General features: G+C 48.7%; 1 protein-coding gene across 2 annotated transcripts in view; it reads left to right on the forward strand.

Moving 5' to 3' along the window:
- The window catches only part of LOC309567801 (E3 SUMO-protein ligase ZBED1-like), a 94,047-nt gene that overhangs the window by 28,668 nt on the left and 48,423 nt on the right, over nt 1-16,956 (forward strand). For both annotated transcript variants that reach the window (XM_082273251.1, XM_082273252.1), the window contains exon 2: nt 9,518-9,588. In XM_082273251.1, coding sequence (XP_082129377.1) covers nt 9,540-9,588 — 49 coding nt within the window. In that variant the 5' untranslated portion in view covers nt 9,518-9,539. The remainder of the gene's footprint in view (nt 1-9,517; nt 9,589-16,956) is intronic.

Below are 16,956 nucleotides of genomic sequence, written 5' to 3' on the forward strand. Positions count from 1 at the left end.
GGGGTTGTTATGGCGGGGGCCTCCCTATCAGGGTCCCGCTCCTCCCTGGATCTAGTGGGGTCCGAGGTGGAGGCTGAAGTTGAAGGGGTTGATAATTCTCCCCCTGGCTCGCCCGAAGAGCTTGCAATCATGGATGAATTGATTGCTTCCATAAAACAAACGCTGCGTTTGCAGGATGAAGTGTGTCCCCCCGCTGCCTTGGCGGCTTATGGGACGCAGAGAAAACGCAGGACGCCGCAGGTTTTTCCCTGCAATGATGATTTTCAACGCGCTGTTAAGGAACAATGGCGCAATCTGCGCAAACCTTTTGCTGTACCTAGTAGGTTCAAGCTGCGTTATCCTTTCTCGCCTTCCACTGATGAAAGGTGGTGTGTGCCACCCCCAGTGGATCACGCAATCGCGGTTTTAAACAAATCCACTGCGATTCCTGCAGAGGATTCCCCGGTGTTCCGTGATGCCACCGATAGGAGATTGGAGTCTCTTGCCCGTCATACTTATTCTGTTACGGGTTCTATGCTTAAGGCTCTGTTTGCCTCTCTCATGGCGGCCCAGGCGGTCGCAAGTTGGACGCAGATGGTTCGGCGCGTCTTAGTGGCCGATTCGGCCTCGCCGGCGACCCTGGATATGGTGGATCAAATCCACCAGGGTGTCATGTATCTGTGTGATGCGGACTTGGACTTAGTCCCGTTGGCTGCACGTGTACACAGCGTGGCGGTGTTGTCTCGCCGCCTGGTTTGGTTGAAATGTTGGTCGGTGGACCAGTCTTCACGTAAGACCTTAGCCAATCTGCCTTATGATGGGTCTCGCCTTTTTGGGGAGTCCTTGGATGTGTTGATTAAGGGGATCACCGGAGGTAAGAGCACTCTTGCCCCATTTCCCCAAGGCTAAGGGGGCTTCTGGGAAGAAGCATGCTAGTTTTCGGCCCCCTCAGGGGTCCTTTCGTGCCTTTCGGTCGCACTACAAGTGCAAACCGTTCAAAGGTCAGGGCTCTCAGAAGAAGCCCTGGTCTGGTAAACAGAAATCCGGTCAATCCGGATCCGCAGCCCATAACAGTGCGGCCTGAAGGGGCGCCCTCACCCAGTTTTGGGGTGGGGGGACGCTTGCTCGGTTTTCTTCAGCCCTGGTTGGCCCGCGTGCGGGACAGATGGGTTCAGGAGATCGTTCGATCTGGTTACAAGATCGAGTTTCTCTCTCGGCCGGAGAGCAGATTTTTTCCCTCAAATCTTCAACTGTCTCCAGAGCGTTTACGGGACCTACACCTGGCGGTGTGGGACCTGAGGGCTCAGGGAGTGGTAGTTCCAGTGCCTCATCGGGACAGATTTCGGGGGTTTTATTCCAATCTGTTCACCGTGCCCAGAAAGGAGGGCAAGGTTCGTCCAATTCTGGACTTGAAGGCTCTGAACCGCTCTGTGCGGGTTCGCAAGTTCCGCATGGAATCCCTGCGGTCGGTGGTGGCTGCCCTGGTTCCGGGGGAATTCATGGCCTCCATCGATTTGAAGGATGCGTATCTTCACATCCCCATTTTCGAGGGTCACCAGAGGTACCTTCGCTTTGCCATTGCGGAGGATCACTACCAGTTCGTGGCGTTGCCTTTTGGTCTCGCCTCGGCTCCGCGGGTCTTCACCAAGGTGCTTGCACCGGTTCTGGCGTTATTGAGGGCCCAGGGCATTTCTGTCCTGGGTTATCTGGACGACATTCTGGTTCGGTCTGCGACCAGCCAGGGTCTGGAGAAGGACCTGTCTGTCACGATGCAAACTCTGCAGGTGTTTGGTTGGACGATAAATTTTCCAAAGTCGACACTGAGTCCGTCGGTTCGTCTTCCCTACCTGGGAATGATTCTGGACTCGGTACAGGCGAAGTTCTTCCTGCCGGAAGACAAACTCAGAACTCTTCAGGAGGAAGTCAGGTCCCTCAGGGACGTTCCGCGCTCGTCTCTGCGGACGTGCATGAGATGTCTGGGATTGATGGTCTCGGCCTTCGAGGCGATTCCCTTCGCCCAGTTTCACACGCGGGGTCTCCAAGCGGAGATCCTGTCCATATGGGACGGGCGACCTCAATCCCTGGATCTTCAAATCTCGTTGAGTCATCGCACCAGAAGAGACCTTCTGTGGTGGCTCCAGCCCCCGATGGTGTCCGGGGGCAAGTCGTTTCGTCCTGTCTCGTGGACGGTGATCACCACGGATGCCAGCCTGTCGGGCTGGGGTGGTGTTCTGGGCGTTCTGTCCGCCCAGGGAACTTGGTCGGGGAGGGAGTCTTCCCTTCCGATCAACATTCTGGAATTGCGTGCGTTAAGTCTCTGTCTTCATCACTGGACGGACCGGCTGCAGGGCTGCCCGGTTCGGGTGCAGACGGACAATGCCACGGCGGTGGCCTACATCAACCACCAAGGGGGCACCAGGAGTGCCCGAGCGGCTCGAGAAGTGGCCGACATTCTGTCTTGGGCCGAGACTCATGTCCCGGCGATAACGGCGGTTCACATTCCGGGGGTGGAGAACTGGCAGGCGGACTATCTGAGTCGCCAGATCTTGGATCAGGGGGAATGGTCTCTCCACCGACTGTCTTCCAGATGTTGTGCGCGAAGTGGGGTCTTCCAGATGTGGACCTGTTCGCGTCTCGTCTCAACTACAAGGTGAGAAGGTTCGTGGCAAGGACGCGCGACCCTCGGGCAGACGCGTCGGACGCCCCGTGGCATCAGTACAGGCTGATGTACGCGTTTCCACCGATTCAGTTGCTGTCCAGGTTCCTTCGCAGGTTACACTCGGAACGCAACACGGTGATTCTTGTGGCACCGGACTGGCCTCGCCGGTCCTGGTACGCAGACCTCGTGAATCTGGCGGTCGACGCCCCGTGGCGTCTGCCTCTTCGAGATGATCTCCTGTCTCAAGGACCGATATACCATCCTGCTTTACAGTCTCTGGCTTTGACGGCCTGGCTGTTGAGACCGAGGTCCTGAAGGAGAAGGGTCTTTCCCCAGAGGTCGTTCATACTTTGATCAACGCGAGGAAGTCTTCCTCGGGGAAGGTTTATTACCGTACTTGGAAGGCCTATTTTGCCTGGTGTTAGTCCAGGGGGTTTTCACCCCGCACGTACTCGGTTTCCCGAGTGCTGTCCTTCCTTCAAACGGGTGTCGATCAGCGCTTGGCGCTGGCTACGATTAAGGGTCAGGTGTCTGCGCTGGCCGTTCTGTTTCAACGTCCCGTGGCTTCCAATTCCTTGGTTGGCACTTTTGTTCAGGGTGTGCGGCATCTGGTTCCTCCTAGGAGGGATCCTTTGCCCCCTTGGGACTTGAATCTCGTCCTGTCTGTGTTGCAACGTGCTCCTTTTGAACAGATCAGGGAGATCTCGTTGTCTATGTTGTCCAAAAAGGTCGCCTTTTTGGTGGCGATCACTTCGGCTCGCAGAGTGTCGGAGCTGGCAGCTTTGTCCTGCAAGTCTCCGTATCTGGTTGTTCATTTGGATAAGGTGGTCTTGCGACCTAATCCTTCTTTTCTCCCGAAACGAGTTTCGGAATTCCATCTTAATGAGGATATTGTCTTGCCTTCGCTGTGCGCGAAGCCAAAACATCCAAAGGAGGTGAGATTACACTCTCTGGATGTTGTTCGGGCGATAAGGGTTTACCTTAAATCGACTGAGTCTTTTCGAAAGACGGATTCCTTGTTTGTTCTTCCAGACGGTCCTCGGAAGGGCATGGCGGCGTCGGCCTCTGCCATCGCTAAATGGATCAGGCAGACCATTGAACAGGCCTATGCCTTGCAGGGGAAGGTTCCCCCTGTGCCTGTGAAGGCGCACTCTACTAGATCTCTGAGTACATCTTGGGCCTGTCGTCATGGGGCTTCTGTAGCCCAGGTGTGTAAGGCGGCGACTTGGTCGACCGTGCACACTTTCACAAAATTCTACAAAGTAGATGTTCAGGCATCGGCGGATGCTTCCTTTGGCCGCAAGGTTCTTAGTGCGGCAATTCCCTAGGGTCCCTTGTTGGGGACCTCTGGCTGTTGGGATGAGTTTTTTATCCCATGGTTATTTGTCTTTTCCTGGGTTGTTGCTCCTGTTGAGCACTTGTTCTTTTCCTGTTGCCCAGCTGGTTTCCTTCCTTTGGTAAGGTTCCTTTCTTTGATGTGGAGACTTCGTTGCCTTTTCGGCGCGGATGCGTTTCCCACCCCTCATGTTTGCACTGCTTTGGGACGTCCCCATATGTGACGAATATGAAGAGGCGGCGACTGTCGGAGGACGTAAGAGAAAACTGAATTTTTGTAAAATCTTACCTGTAAAATTCCTTTCTCTGAGTCCTCCGACAGTCGCCGCCCCCGCCCCTTTTTTGGGGTTTGGTTGTATACTCTACTGCTATTCCACTAAAACTGAGATATGGTTGCAGGAAGTAGGAGGGTATTGACTGAGGGGACCCCCCCTTGAGGGTGGGATATGTTAAAAGCTTTAATGTTAACATATTCTGTTGCCTAGCTAATCCTTCGGAGCAAAGTCTAATACCCCATATGTGACGAATATGAAGAGGCGGCGACTGTCGGAGGACTCAGAGAAAGGAATTTTACAGGTAAGATTTTACAAAAATTCCGTTATTTAGAAAGTATTATAACAGAAACTAAGGACAATTTTTTGGTCTTTTTTTTCCCATTTGTTTAGTGGTGATTACCACCAAAAGAAAGCTCCTAATCTGTCTCAAAAAAATGATCATTTTAGTTTGGGTACAGTGTTGCATAACTGTGTAATTGTCATTCAAAGTGTGACAGTGCTGAAATCTGAAGATTGGCCTGGGTAAGAAGGGGGTGAAAGTGCCCAGTAGGCAAGTGGTTGATACAGAGTTGCAATCATTTTTATCATTTATATCTGCCCGGGGTTAGGGCCGATTCACACCAAAAATTTCCTGTGCAATTTGAGTGCAGTGCATTTTCAGCCTATTCATTTGAATAGCACTGCAACCGAATGGCATGGTACTTCTGTAGCTTCTTTTGCAGCCATGATCCACATTATCTTTTCCGCAGGCGATTCTGCACAGAGTAAACTTTAACTAAGTGGCTATACAGCCACCCAATCACTTTTAGCTCCCCCTCCCACCTCCTTCCTCCCTATCGCCTTAAATGGGCTCTCCTGTCCCACTCAGAACTGATGTGACCGGTCATAACGGATGCACTGTAAGGAGTCAGAAACCAGAAGCGACAAAGATTTAATCACTTGTATTTTGGGTTTGTTTGTTTTACAAGCCATTACCGGATGCTTTGGAGGGCAGAGGAGAGGACCTGCCATGGCCCATGCTATCACAAGGGATGTTTTTCATCTCTTGTGAGAGCAATAAAGTTCAATGAAAAAAAAATTTAAGGTGCAAGTGTATTAAAAAAAAATTGAAATGAAAAAAAAAATAATACCCCCATGCTCAAGTGCAAATGCGAATGTAGGTCCCACACACATATGTAATTGGTACTTTAAAAGCGTCGCCTATGGAGATTTTAGGTACCGTAGTTTGCCGCCATTTGACAGCTCACATCTCCCTCTTTGCCTGTGCACTACAGGAGCACAGCCTGCAAGTCTAAGAACCCTATTCCTCCCTTCCACTCTGAGCCAGAGATAGACCGAGAGATCAGAGCTTGCAGCTTCAACTCTCTGTTCTCTTTATTGTATAGTAAGGGTCTCCAAACTTTATAAACAAAGGGCCAGTATACTGTCCTTCAGACTCTGTGAGGGCTGGACTGAGGCCAGTGGGAGTAGAAAATGTCCTGGTGTCAGTAGGAGTAAACAATGCCTCATCGTTGGTGTCAGTGGTTGAATTATTGCCCCCCCCCTCCCGCCTTTGGTGTTAGTGGTAGGAATATTGCCCCATCGTTTGTGTCAGTGGTAGGAATTGTGCACCATCCTTGGTGTCATTAGGAGGGATTGTGCACCTTCATTGGTGTCAGTGGGAGGACATGTGTCCAAATCTTGGTGTCAGTGGATGGAATAGCGCCCCATCGTTGGTGTTAGTGGGGAGAATTGTGCCCCATTGTTGGTGTCATTGGAAGGAATTGTACCCCTTCCTTAGTGTCATTGGAAGGACAAATGCCCGATTGTTGGTGGTTTAAAGCTAAGAAAGTGCCACATCTGGCCCCCGGGCCGAAATTTGGAGACCACTGATGCATAGCATACTTGAAAAATTGTTGCTGTACCCTATTCAGTCTATGTGGCTAACATGTAAGTTGTCCTTAGTTGTACCACTCCACAAGCCACATCCTCTGACATGTTTCGCCCCACCCACCGGGGCTTAGTCATAAAGATAAATACACTCTCCTTTTTTGCTTAGAGCGGCACTACAAACATTAGCACATCTCTGTATTCTGTGCTGTATCTTTCACAGCCACAGAACTGATCACTACTTATTATGAAAGGGGCTTGTACCCCTTTTGTTAATTTAAGGGAAGCATCTGCTGCATTGTTTTGTGTAGAAGAGTGGTGCATGCATAGTGCTTGCACTTCACTTAAATTCCCCTCCAAATGTCCTTTGCAGTGCTCAGTGAAAAATTTCAGCCTGTCATTTTTTCGTGACTTGCAGTACATTCAGTTTGAATAGGTTGGCTAATGCAGCCCACCACAGTGCACCAAAAATGCTTGCAATGCTGACATGCAATGAGCAGTATCCCACTGCATTTTTTTCTTTGAGTAAGTTGTTGCTGGATGCATGCTTAAATTTTCAGTGGTGGAGCATCTGTTGTAGACATCTTAACATACTTTACTTTTTTGGAATAGATCATGGATATTCATATATGTAAAACAAAATGTTGTACCATAAGCCATTGGTACCACAGATTGACGTCCATCTGTTGGATGAAATATAGCCATCAGCTGTTCCCAATTTCTGAAAGTGCTCTGTACCACTTATCTTGTTCTTTAAGGCTGTGAACCTGTTTGTGTGCTGACGAACGCCACTTTTATCCATGGGGTGCACACTGTGAGTACAAACTAGGATAGTCCAAATCAGGGTTTCTCAACCAGAGTTCCATAGCACCCTAGGGTTCCTCTAGAGCAGGGGGGGGGGGAACCTTTTTTCTACCAAGGGCCATTTGTATTTTTGTAACATCATTCGGGGGCTGTACAAAATGTATGCATAAATGTAATAGGCATTGCTTTGTGGCAAAAAACGCTGTAAAAAATTACGTGACTTTGAGGTCACAAAAGTGTGAAAGGGGCCTTCAGTAATCCAGGTATAGTGTGCCCCCTTTCAATGCAGACTGACCACAGCGTGCCCCCTTTCAATGCAGACTGACCACAGCGTGCCCCCCTTTCAATGCAGACTGACCACAGCGTGCCCCTTTTCAATGCAGACTGACCACAGCGTGCCCCTCTTTCAATGCAGAGTGACCACAGCGTGCCCCCTTTCAATGCAGAGTGACCACAACGTGCCCCCCTTTCAATGCAGAGTGACCACAACGTGCCCCCCTTTCAATGCAGAGTGACCACAACGTGCCCCCCTTTCAATGCAGAGTGACCACAGCGTGCCCCCCTTTCAATGCAGAGTGACCACAGCGTGCCCCCCCCTTTCAATGCAGAGTGACCACAGCGTGCCCCCCCCTTTCAATGCAGAGTGACCACAGCGTGCCCCCCTTTCAATGCAGAGTGACCACAGCGTGCCCCCCTTTCAATGCAGAGTGACCATTGAAAGGGGGGCTCCTTCTGACACAGCGGCGGGGGGCGGATCTCAACGATTGGGGGGGCGGATCGCAATGATTGTGCGGGCCGGACAGAAGGATCGTGCTGGCCCACCCCTGCTCTAGAGGTTGCGAGGGGTTGCTTGAGCAATAAGCAGTTTCTTCCTCTGAGTTCCAATGACACCATCAATCTTTTTAGCTATTTGTAAGGGGGTAATTCTTCCCAATGGCCCTCACGCTAATATATCACGAGTTGTAGATATAGTAATTCTTAGCAGGGGTTCACTGAGACCAGAAAGATATTTCAAAGGTTCCTCTGTGTTGAAAAGGTTAAGAAAGGCTGGTCTAAATGTACAATATTCATTTGCATAGATAATATACACCGATTTGGTTATAACATTATGATCACTGACAGGTAAATTGAATACCATTGATTATATTGTTTCAATGGCATCTATGGCAACAGGGTAATGAGCGGCAAAGGCTGATGCATGTGGGGAGCAAAGGATGGTCCTTGTAGTCCGATCCAATAGGAGTCTACTGCAGCTCAAATTGCTAAAAAATCTAATGCTGGTTCCAATTGAACATGTGTGAATGTGTCCGGACACACAGTGCATCTCAGTTTGTTGTGTATGGGGCTGCATAGCTGCAGACCAGTCAGGGTGCCCATGCTGTCCACAGCCAAAAGTGCTTTCAATGGGCACATGAGCATCAGAACTGGACCACCAAGCAACGGAAGAAGGTGACCTGGTCTGATGAATTCAAGAATGGTTTGAGAAACACGACGACACGTTGGAGGTGTTGACTTGGCCTTCATACTATCCAGAGCTCAATCCAATCGAGCATCTATGCAATGTGCTGGACAAACAAGTCTGATCCATGGAGGCTCCACTTTTCAATTTACAGGATTTAAGGATCTGGTACTAATTGCTTGGTGCCAGATACCACAGCATACCTTCAGAGGTCTAGTGGAGTTTGTGCCTCGATGAGTTATGGTCAGTGGTGATATTACAGCTGATCGGTGTATTTTAAAACATAGACTGGAATTCGTCTATGGTGTAGATGGAATCCTAGATCACATTCATGAAAGCTTATTACATGTGAGGTCTATTTTTCAATGTTTTTCCCCAAAAAATAGTTTTCACCCTTCAGCCAATTGTTTAGAAGACTCTTAGAATTAGTGTCCATTTACACTACCGCGACTTGTCAGGCGACTTGTCAGCCTGACGTCGCGGTCCATGCAGTGCTACAGGACCGGTTCTAATAGGAGCGACACAAGTCGCTCTGACTTAGAAAAGGGGTCCTGTACTACTTCGGGGCGACCTCGGAGCGACTTGCATAGACATTCATTATATGAAGTCCGTGCAAGTCACGCCGAAGTCGCGGTGCACGCGACTTCACAGGTCGCCCCCAAAGTCGGAGCGACCTAGTGTGAACCGGCACTAATGGGTGAATCTTGGGTGAAACAAATTAGCAGAATGTGTCTTAAATCCTGCAGCATATACCCGCGGTCATTAGTCCGTTTCTTACTTGATTTTGTTTGAGGAGTGGGCAGGGTGGGTAGTGGTACTCTGTCTGAAACTACAGCAAATCCTTTAAAATAAACATCTGTCAAATGGTGCAATCTCCAAAATGTTATCTACTCCCAACATGTGTCATTAATAGCACTTTTAGCACAATGCATCTTCTGCGTATCCATTCCATTCCACGACAAAGCGATTACAGTGCAGCTTTGTGTATTGTTGAGAAGGAGGAAAAAAATGGGTTTAATCGCTCCGATTTGATTCATGTCCCTGGTGTGATTAGCATTTGTTTTGTACAATGTAGATGACAGTTAGGAGGGAACAGAGATTTGCGTCCTATAGCTGAGCTGTCTTTTTCCTCCACAGGTGCCTGGACATTAGTCAAGCCATGCAAGCCGCAGAAGACGCCTGTGCCCAGCTGGAAGATGAGTTACTCTGTGAGTTGATCATTTTTTGTCATTTTTGTTGCTGTTGCCTGTTTATAGAGATAAAGTCCAAAAGACAGAATTGAAAGGGGTGAGCTGAGGGCATGTCACTTGAAAAAGTGCAGCTTTTCTGGACAAAATATTTCAGTTTTAGAGTGTGAAGTGCCAGAAAGCAGTAATGTTTTTAGTAACCACTCAAATTCTAGTGACAGCCCTATAATTCTTATGAGTGGCAAAATAAAATGTTTTCCTCTCCCCCCCCCCACCTCTGTTCCCACTAGTGCAACTTCACATGCCGCATGACAAGTTGAAAACCATGTTTCTCCTTCGTTCGTTGACGGACACAGCTCCTGGTATTGGGTTATACTGCCCCTTACAGGAGTAGAACACTAGGCAGAAAATAATTCTGGCTACACCCATGGGCAGTCCAGGGGGTATACTCCCTCTCTCTGCTATAGCCACTCTGCCTAGTCAGGAGTAAGGACTCAGTTCCTTGCTGTGATCTTTTTTTTTCTCCTGGATTATTCCTGTGAGATCTGCAATCAACTGCCGGACTTGGCGACGGGCTGGATAATCTAAATCCAGTGGTCACCCCAGTCTGTCCAGCAAGCGCGTGCAGACCTCAGCTCCGCACTAGGTCAGCTGCGACATAGCCCCACTGGACGGGGCTGGCCTCAAATTAAACACCTTGCGAGGTGGCAAATGGCTGGGTCTCGGCCTGAGTCGCACCGTTCCTGCTAAGTGCCAGCCCCCCGATTTCGATGGAGAGGGGTTTTGTCTGAAGGGGTGCCCTCCTGGTTTCCAGTATAGTGAGTAGCTGTCACCCCTCTCCCCGCTCCTGCCATGGCCCCCCACCCTGCATCCTGCCTGGATCTGTCCCTGAGGCCTGGTCTCCCTCCCTCTCTGTATGCCTCGTGATGCCACTGTTTTTTTTGTAGCCTGTGTATTGCTATACCCATGTTTGTGTAGTCCAGCGGCCAGTTTGCTGTGGTTTGCCATTGAAAATAGTGGTTGCCATGACAGTGGAGCCCTGTGGGTGGCGATTTCGGTGGTGGGAGCCCCTCCTCATCCCCTGCGGGCACACTTGTATAAAGTACTCAAAACCCATACTTGAGTAAAAGTACAAGTGCTCGATCAAAAAGTGACTTGAGTAGAAGTGGAAGTGCTTTATCAAAAAGTGACTTGAGTAGAAGTACTAAAGTATTCAACATTTTTTCTACTTAAGTATTGCAAGTAGTTTTTTTTTTAATTTTGCTACTCAAGTACTGAAAGTAAAAGTGCCAGTAGTTTAAAAAAAAATTGCTACTCAAGTACTAAAAGTAAAAGTACAAGTACTGTGTTATGTAGTTATTAAAGAAAGAAGTCAAAAGTTTGAACATCATATTTTTTTATTATTTTATTATTTCAAATGATTAACCTAAAGGACAATCATAATTCCTTTGGCTGTAACTTTTTGTAAACAAAAACAGATAAAGTATGTCCCTCCCTTTCCCCTTTAAAGCATCCCTCCTTCTCTTCCCTGCATGTTTTTTTTTTCTTCACAGCTTATTGGTGCGCAAAATCATATAAACCAATGTGATATACAAAAATATATTCCAATAATGAAATAAAGGAAGAGTGTATGAAATCAAAGTCAATAAAAAGTCCATATATATATAATGCGATAATGCCATAATACCATATATATGTGACAAAACAAGATGAATATATTTTCAAAGGTGCAGGAATCAAACAGGTGCTATTCCAAATAATAGGTGCAGACTCCCACCACCTTGTGGATTTCCCCCTTACCGGATGAAGGTAAGTGCAAAATAATATCCAAATAGACTCTTCCAGTGAAACAAAACTGCAAAACCTGTGCTCTCAACTTCCAGTGAAAAAAGCAAAATCAGCCTCTTACCAGAAAAAAGGTCTATGTACGCTTGTGACTCTCCTTGGTTGGGGGAGGTTCTCTTTCCACTTAACAGCAGATATGTAGACCATTTTATTTATACATACAGTAGCATTTATTTTCGTATGCGCTGATTTACACATGACATTATACACATTTTTTTGAACTTCATGAAACCTGCCATCTACTGTTCTGGCAGTGGTAATTTTTATAATAGTAACGAGTAACTATGCAGCACAAAAAAAAAATATATCGGAGTAGAAGTATTGAAATCATCGAAAAAAAATGTAGTGAAGTAAAAGTGGAAGTAGGAGAAAAAAATTCTAATCCAGGAAAGTACAGATACCGCCTTTCGGTACTTAAGTACAGTAGTGAAGTAGTTCTACTTAGTTACTATACATCTCTGCCTGCGGATGGTGAGTCTGGTGGGGTCCTCTCCCTCTCTACTGAGGATCACTTGGTGCTTATGCCTGGCAATCGGGTGGTGCTGCCAGCACAGTGGGGGTTGTCCCTTAGCAGTGCTTTCACACCTTTTGTAGGGTCCCCCTGGGGACTCATGGAGTCTTTCAAGCTCATTTCCCCACCTGATCCCCTCTCTGAGGCTGTGTGTCCCTCGGGGTCCCAACCATACATCCATGCACTGACGGCGGTCCTGGAGTTTCTTGTGTCCCAGGTGGAGGTGGCTTGCGGATGATGGGCTGGCAAAAATTGCCCCCTGCCTCATTAGATCCTGAATCTGATTCAGCCGCTGCGGACATGGGTCACCCTGCTGGGTCTGCAACCAGGCGCCTGGAATCCTCTGACAGTGAGGATGATTCCTCCACGTCTGTGACCGCTCACGATAAGACGCTGGTGGATGCACTGATTGTATCTGTGCGTGAGACCCTAAAGATGGAGGGCGCAGCTGAAGCTGCAACAGAGGCGCAGGTACGTGGGGTTCCTAACAAAAGTGAGCACACTCCTAAGTGAATGTCCAAATTGGGCCCAATTAGCCATTTTCCCTCCCCGGTGTCAAATAACTCATTTGTGTTACAAGGTCAAGATGAATGGGGAGCAGATGTGTTAAATTTGGTGTTATCACTCTCACTCTCTCATACTGGTCATTGGAAGTTCAACATGGCACCTCATGCGAAGAACTCTCTGAGGATCTGAAAAAAAGAATTGTTGCTCTACATAAAGATGGCCTAGGCTAGTGATGGCGAACCCTGACACTCCAGATGTTTTGGAACTACATTTCCCATGATGCTCCTTTGCTCTGCAGTTTAGTTGAGCATCATGGGAAATGTAGGCTATAACAAGATTGTCAAGACCCTGAAACTGTGCTGCAGCACGATTGCCAATACAGCGGTTTAACAGGACAGGTTTCACTCAGAGAATGCCTTGCCAATGTCGACCAAAGAAGTTGAGTGCATGTGCTCAACGTTAAATCCAGAGGTTGTCTTTGGGAAATAGACGTATGAGTTCTGCCAGCCTTGCCACAGAGGTTGAAGGGGTTGGGGGGTCAGCCTGTCAGTGCTCAGACCAAACGCCGCACACTGAATCAAATTGGTCTGCATGGCTGTCATTCCAGAAGGAAGCCTCTTCTAAAGATGTTGCACAAGAAAGCCCGCAAACAATTTGCTGAAGACAAGCAGACTAAGGACATGGGATTACTGGAACCATGTCCTGTGGTCTGATGGGACCAATATAAACTTATTTGGTTCAGATGGTGTTAAGCGTGTATGGCGGCAACCAGGTGAGGAGTACAAAGACAAGTGTGTCTGGCCTACAGTCCAGCATGGTGGTGGAAGTGTCAAGGTCTGGGGTTGCTTGAGTATTGCCGGCACTGGGGAGCTATAGTTCATTGAGGGAACTATGAATGCCAACATGTACTGTGACGCACTGAAGCAGAACATGATCCCCTCCCTTAAAGAACTGGGCCGCAGGGCAGTATTCCAACATACGACTCCAAACACACCTCCAAGATGACCACTGTCTTGCTAAAGAAGCTGAGGGTAAAGTTAATGGACTGGCTAAGCATGTCTCCAGACCTAAACCCTATTGAGCATCTGTGGGGCATCCTCAAGCATAAGGTGGAGGAGCGCAAGGTCTCTAACATCCACCAACTCCGCGATGTCGTCATGGAGGAGTGGAAGAGGACTTGTGAAGCTCTGGTAAACTTCCATGCCCAAGAGGGTTAAGGCAGTGCTGGAAAATAATGGTGGCCACACAAAATATTGACACTTTGGGCCCAATTTAGACATGTTCACTTAGGGGTGTAGTCACTTTTGTTGCCAGTAGTTTAGATATTAATGACTGTGTTGAGTTATTTTGAGGGGACAGCAAATTTACACTTATACAAGCTGTAAACTCACTACTTTATAGTGTAGCAACCTATCATTTCCTCAGTATTGTCACATGAAAAGATATAATAAAATATTTACAAGGGGTGTACTCACTTTTTTGAGATACTGTATATACACTCTGGCTCGTTCAGCAATGAGGCCGGTATTCACCATTTCTCTAGTGTCGCAAACTCTGACCAAGGGAGCTAAGCTGTTATGACCTGGAAGGGGAACAGCTCCCCCCCCTGCCTTTGCCGAGCTGGCGGACCAGTTTGTCCAGAGACTGCAGTTAATCTGTGATGCCTCTTTGGATGCGGCTCCCCTGATAGCTCACCTCTCTGTTTTGGCAGTGGTCCTATGGTGTGTCTTTTGGCTCGAGTGCTGGTCTGCGGATCAGACTTCAAAAAAGGCCTTGACTGATCTTCCTTTCCAGGGAGATCGCCTGTTTGGAACTACCCTGGATGACATCATTAAAGGTCCCACAGGGGAGACAAGTAATTTTCATCCCCAGACTATTAAGGGCAAGGAATCTCGATGTAGACGTGGGCCTTCCTTCTCAGCTCATAAGAAGTTTTTTCGTCCCTCAGGGTCGACTGACAAGGGCTCAAAGTCTTTCAGGGCCTCTTCAGGAGGATCCAAATTAACCTGGTCTGGCAAGCCAATATCGAGCTTCTTCAGACCCGTGGATAAGGCTCCTTCAGCATGAAGGTGTGCCCTCACTTGTGGGGGGGGGGGGGGTGTCTTAGCTGGTTTTCAGGTCCGTGGACTTCCCTGGTACAAGACAAGTGGGTCCACAAAGTCATTCGGTCCGGCTACTTGTCCCCCTGCAAGATTTTGCTCTTTTCCCCCAGCAAGATTTTTTCCTTCAAACTTGGTGCCTGTCTCCAGACCACTTACAGGGCCTGTTTGGGGCGGTACAAGACCTGTTCCTTCAAGAGGTGATTGTCCCGGTTCTGACTTCGGAACGTTTTCAGGGTTTTTACCCAAGCCTGTTCACAGTCCCCAGAAAGGAAGGCAAAGTGCGTCCAATCCTGGACCTCAAGGCGCTCAACTACTTTGTGCAGGTACAGAAGTTCAGAATGGATTCCATTCAAATGGTGGTGGCATCCCTACGTCAGGGAGATTTCCTTGCCTCGATCGATATCAAGGAGGCCTACCTTTACATTCCAATATGGGCCAGTCACCAGCGTTTTCTCCGCTTAGCTGTGAGAGAGGAGCATTATCAGTTTGTGGCGTTACCCTTTGGTCTCGTCTCTTCTCCTCAGGTCTTCACAAAAGTATTAGCCCTGGTGCTATCTTTGCTATGCCAATGGGAGATCACGGTACTTGGCTACCTGGACGATCTCCTTCTGCGAGCGGAGTTTCCCTCTGCTCTAGTGGAAAACCTGGAGATCACAATACGAACTATGCAGGAGTTAAGCTGGATTCTGAATTTTCAGAAGTCTGCTTTTGGCTCCATCCACAAAGCAGGACTATCTGGACCTGACTCTGGACTCGGCCTTAGCCAGAGTGCTCCTTCCTCTGGAGAAACTCCAGAAATTGCAGGCTGCAATTTGCCTCCTGCTGTACAACAGATGGTCATCCCTCCGGACTTGCATGTGGGTGCTGGGCATGATGGTGTCTACCTTTTTGAGGTGGTTGCGTTTTGCACAGTTCCATGCGAGGTCCCTGCAAAGGGATATTCTGACATAATGGGACAAGACTCCGCAGTCTCTGGAAAATCATATCCGGCTGAGTCGGGGAACGAGGAAGTCCCGGATATGGTGGCTTATCCGGCGCTTCAGCTAGGAAAATCCCTCCTCCCCTTGTATTGGACAGTGGTCACCGCGGATGCAAGTCTGTCCGGCTGGGTAGACGTCCTCGGTTCAGGGGATCTTGAAGCTGGAAGAGTCCAGACCTCCGATCAATGCCTTGGAACTCCGAGCAATAAGACTGTGTCTGGATCATTGGACGGATAGTCTTCAGGGTTGTCCAGTGCGCATTAAATCGGAGAATGCCACGGCCGTGACTTGTGTCGATCACCAAGGGGGGCACAAGAAGTGTCCTGGCGGCTCTGGAGGTAGCCGGCATTCTAAGGTAGGCAGAGTGGTTCGTTCCAGCCCTCTGCACCATACACATTCCCAGGGTGGAAAATTGGCAGGCAAATGACTTCAGTCGGCAGGCATTGGTCCCTTCATCCGAAAGGGTTTAATCAGCTGTGTCTCCAGTAGGGCACCCTTGAGGTGGATCTGTGTGCATCTCAGCTCAACAGAAAGGTGCAGAAATTTATGGTTCGGTCAAGGAAACCCCTGGTGGATGCCACAGATGCGCTGGTTGCCCCGTTGGGTCAGTATCGGCTGATTTACACTTTCCTCCTCTCAAGCGTCTGCCTAGACTTCTACGCAGGATTGAGGCAGAAGGGAAGCCACAGTGGCTCCAGACTGCCCTCTTCAGGCTTGGTACGCCGATCTGGTGTGGCTTGTCGCCGACGTTCCTTGGAAGCTTCCTCTCAGGGAGGATCTGCTGTCCCAAGGACTGATCTTCCATCCTGATTTTCAATCACTGGCTTTGACAGCTTGGCTGTTGAATGCCAGGTGCTGAAGGATAGGGGTTTAACCCAATCAGTGATTCCTACACTGTTGAAAGCTAGGAAATCTACTTCTAAGAAGATCTAACATCGTACGTGGAAAACGTACATTGTAAATCGCTTGGGGTCATCTTCGCTCCTTCTCGGTGGCTCGGATCTTAACCTTCCTTCAACGTGGGGTTGAACAGAAATTAGCCTTGAGTACCATCAAGGGTCAGGTGTTGGCTTTTTGGCAGTTTTCTTCCAACAACCTTTGGCCACACACTCCCTGGTGCGTACCTTTCTTCAGGGTGTCTGACATTGGGTCTCTCTAGTGCGGGCTCCGTTGCCGCCTTGGGATCTCAATTTGGTGCTTTCAGCTCTACAGTAGCCTCCCTTTGAAAATATTCGGGAGATTCCCCTGCTTATGCTGTCTCAAAAGGTGGCCTCTTTGGTGGCTATCACCTCTGCGCGCAGGGTGTCGGAACTGGCGGCGTTATCCTGACAATCACCCAATCTGGTGATTCACAAGAATGAGGAGGTTCTTCGCCTCTGTCAGTCTTTCCTTCCAAAGGTTGTCTCTGATTTTCATTTTGAATGAAGACATTGTGTTGCCTTCC

This window comes from Pelophylax lessonae, assembly GCF_965119305.1.
Source record: "Pelophylax lessonae genome assembly, chromosome: 12".
In the NCBI taxonomy this organism is placed as follows: Eukaryota; Metazoa; Chordata; class Amphibia; order Anura; family Ranidae; genus Pelophylax; species Pelophylax lessonae.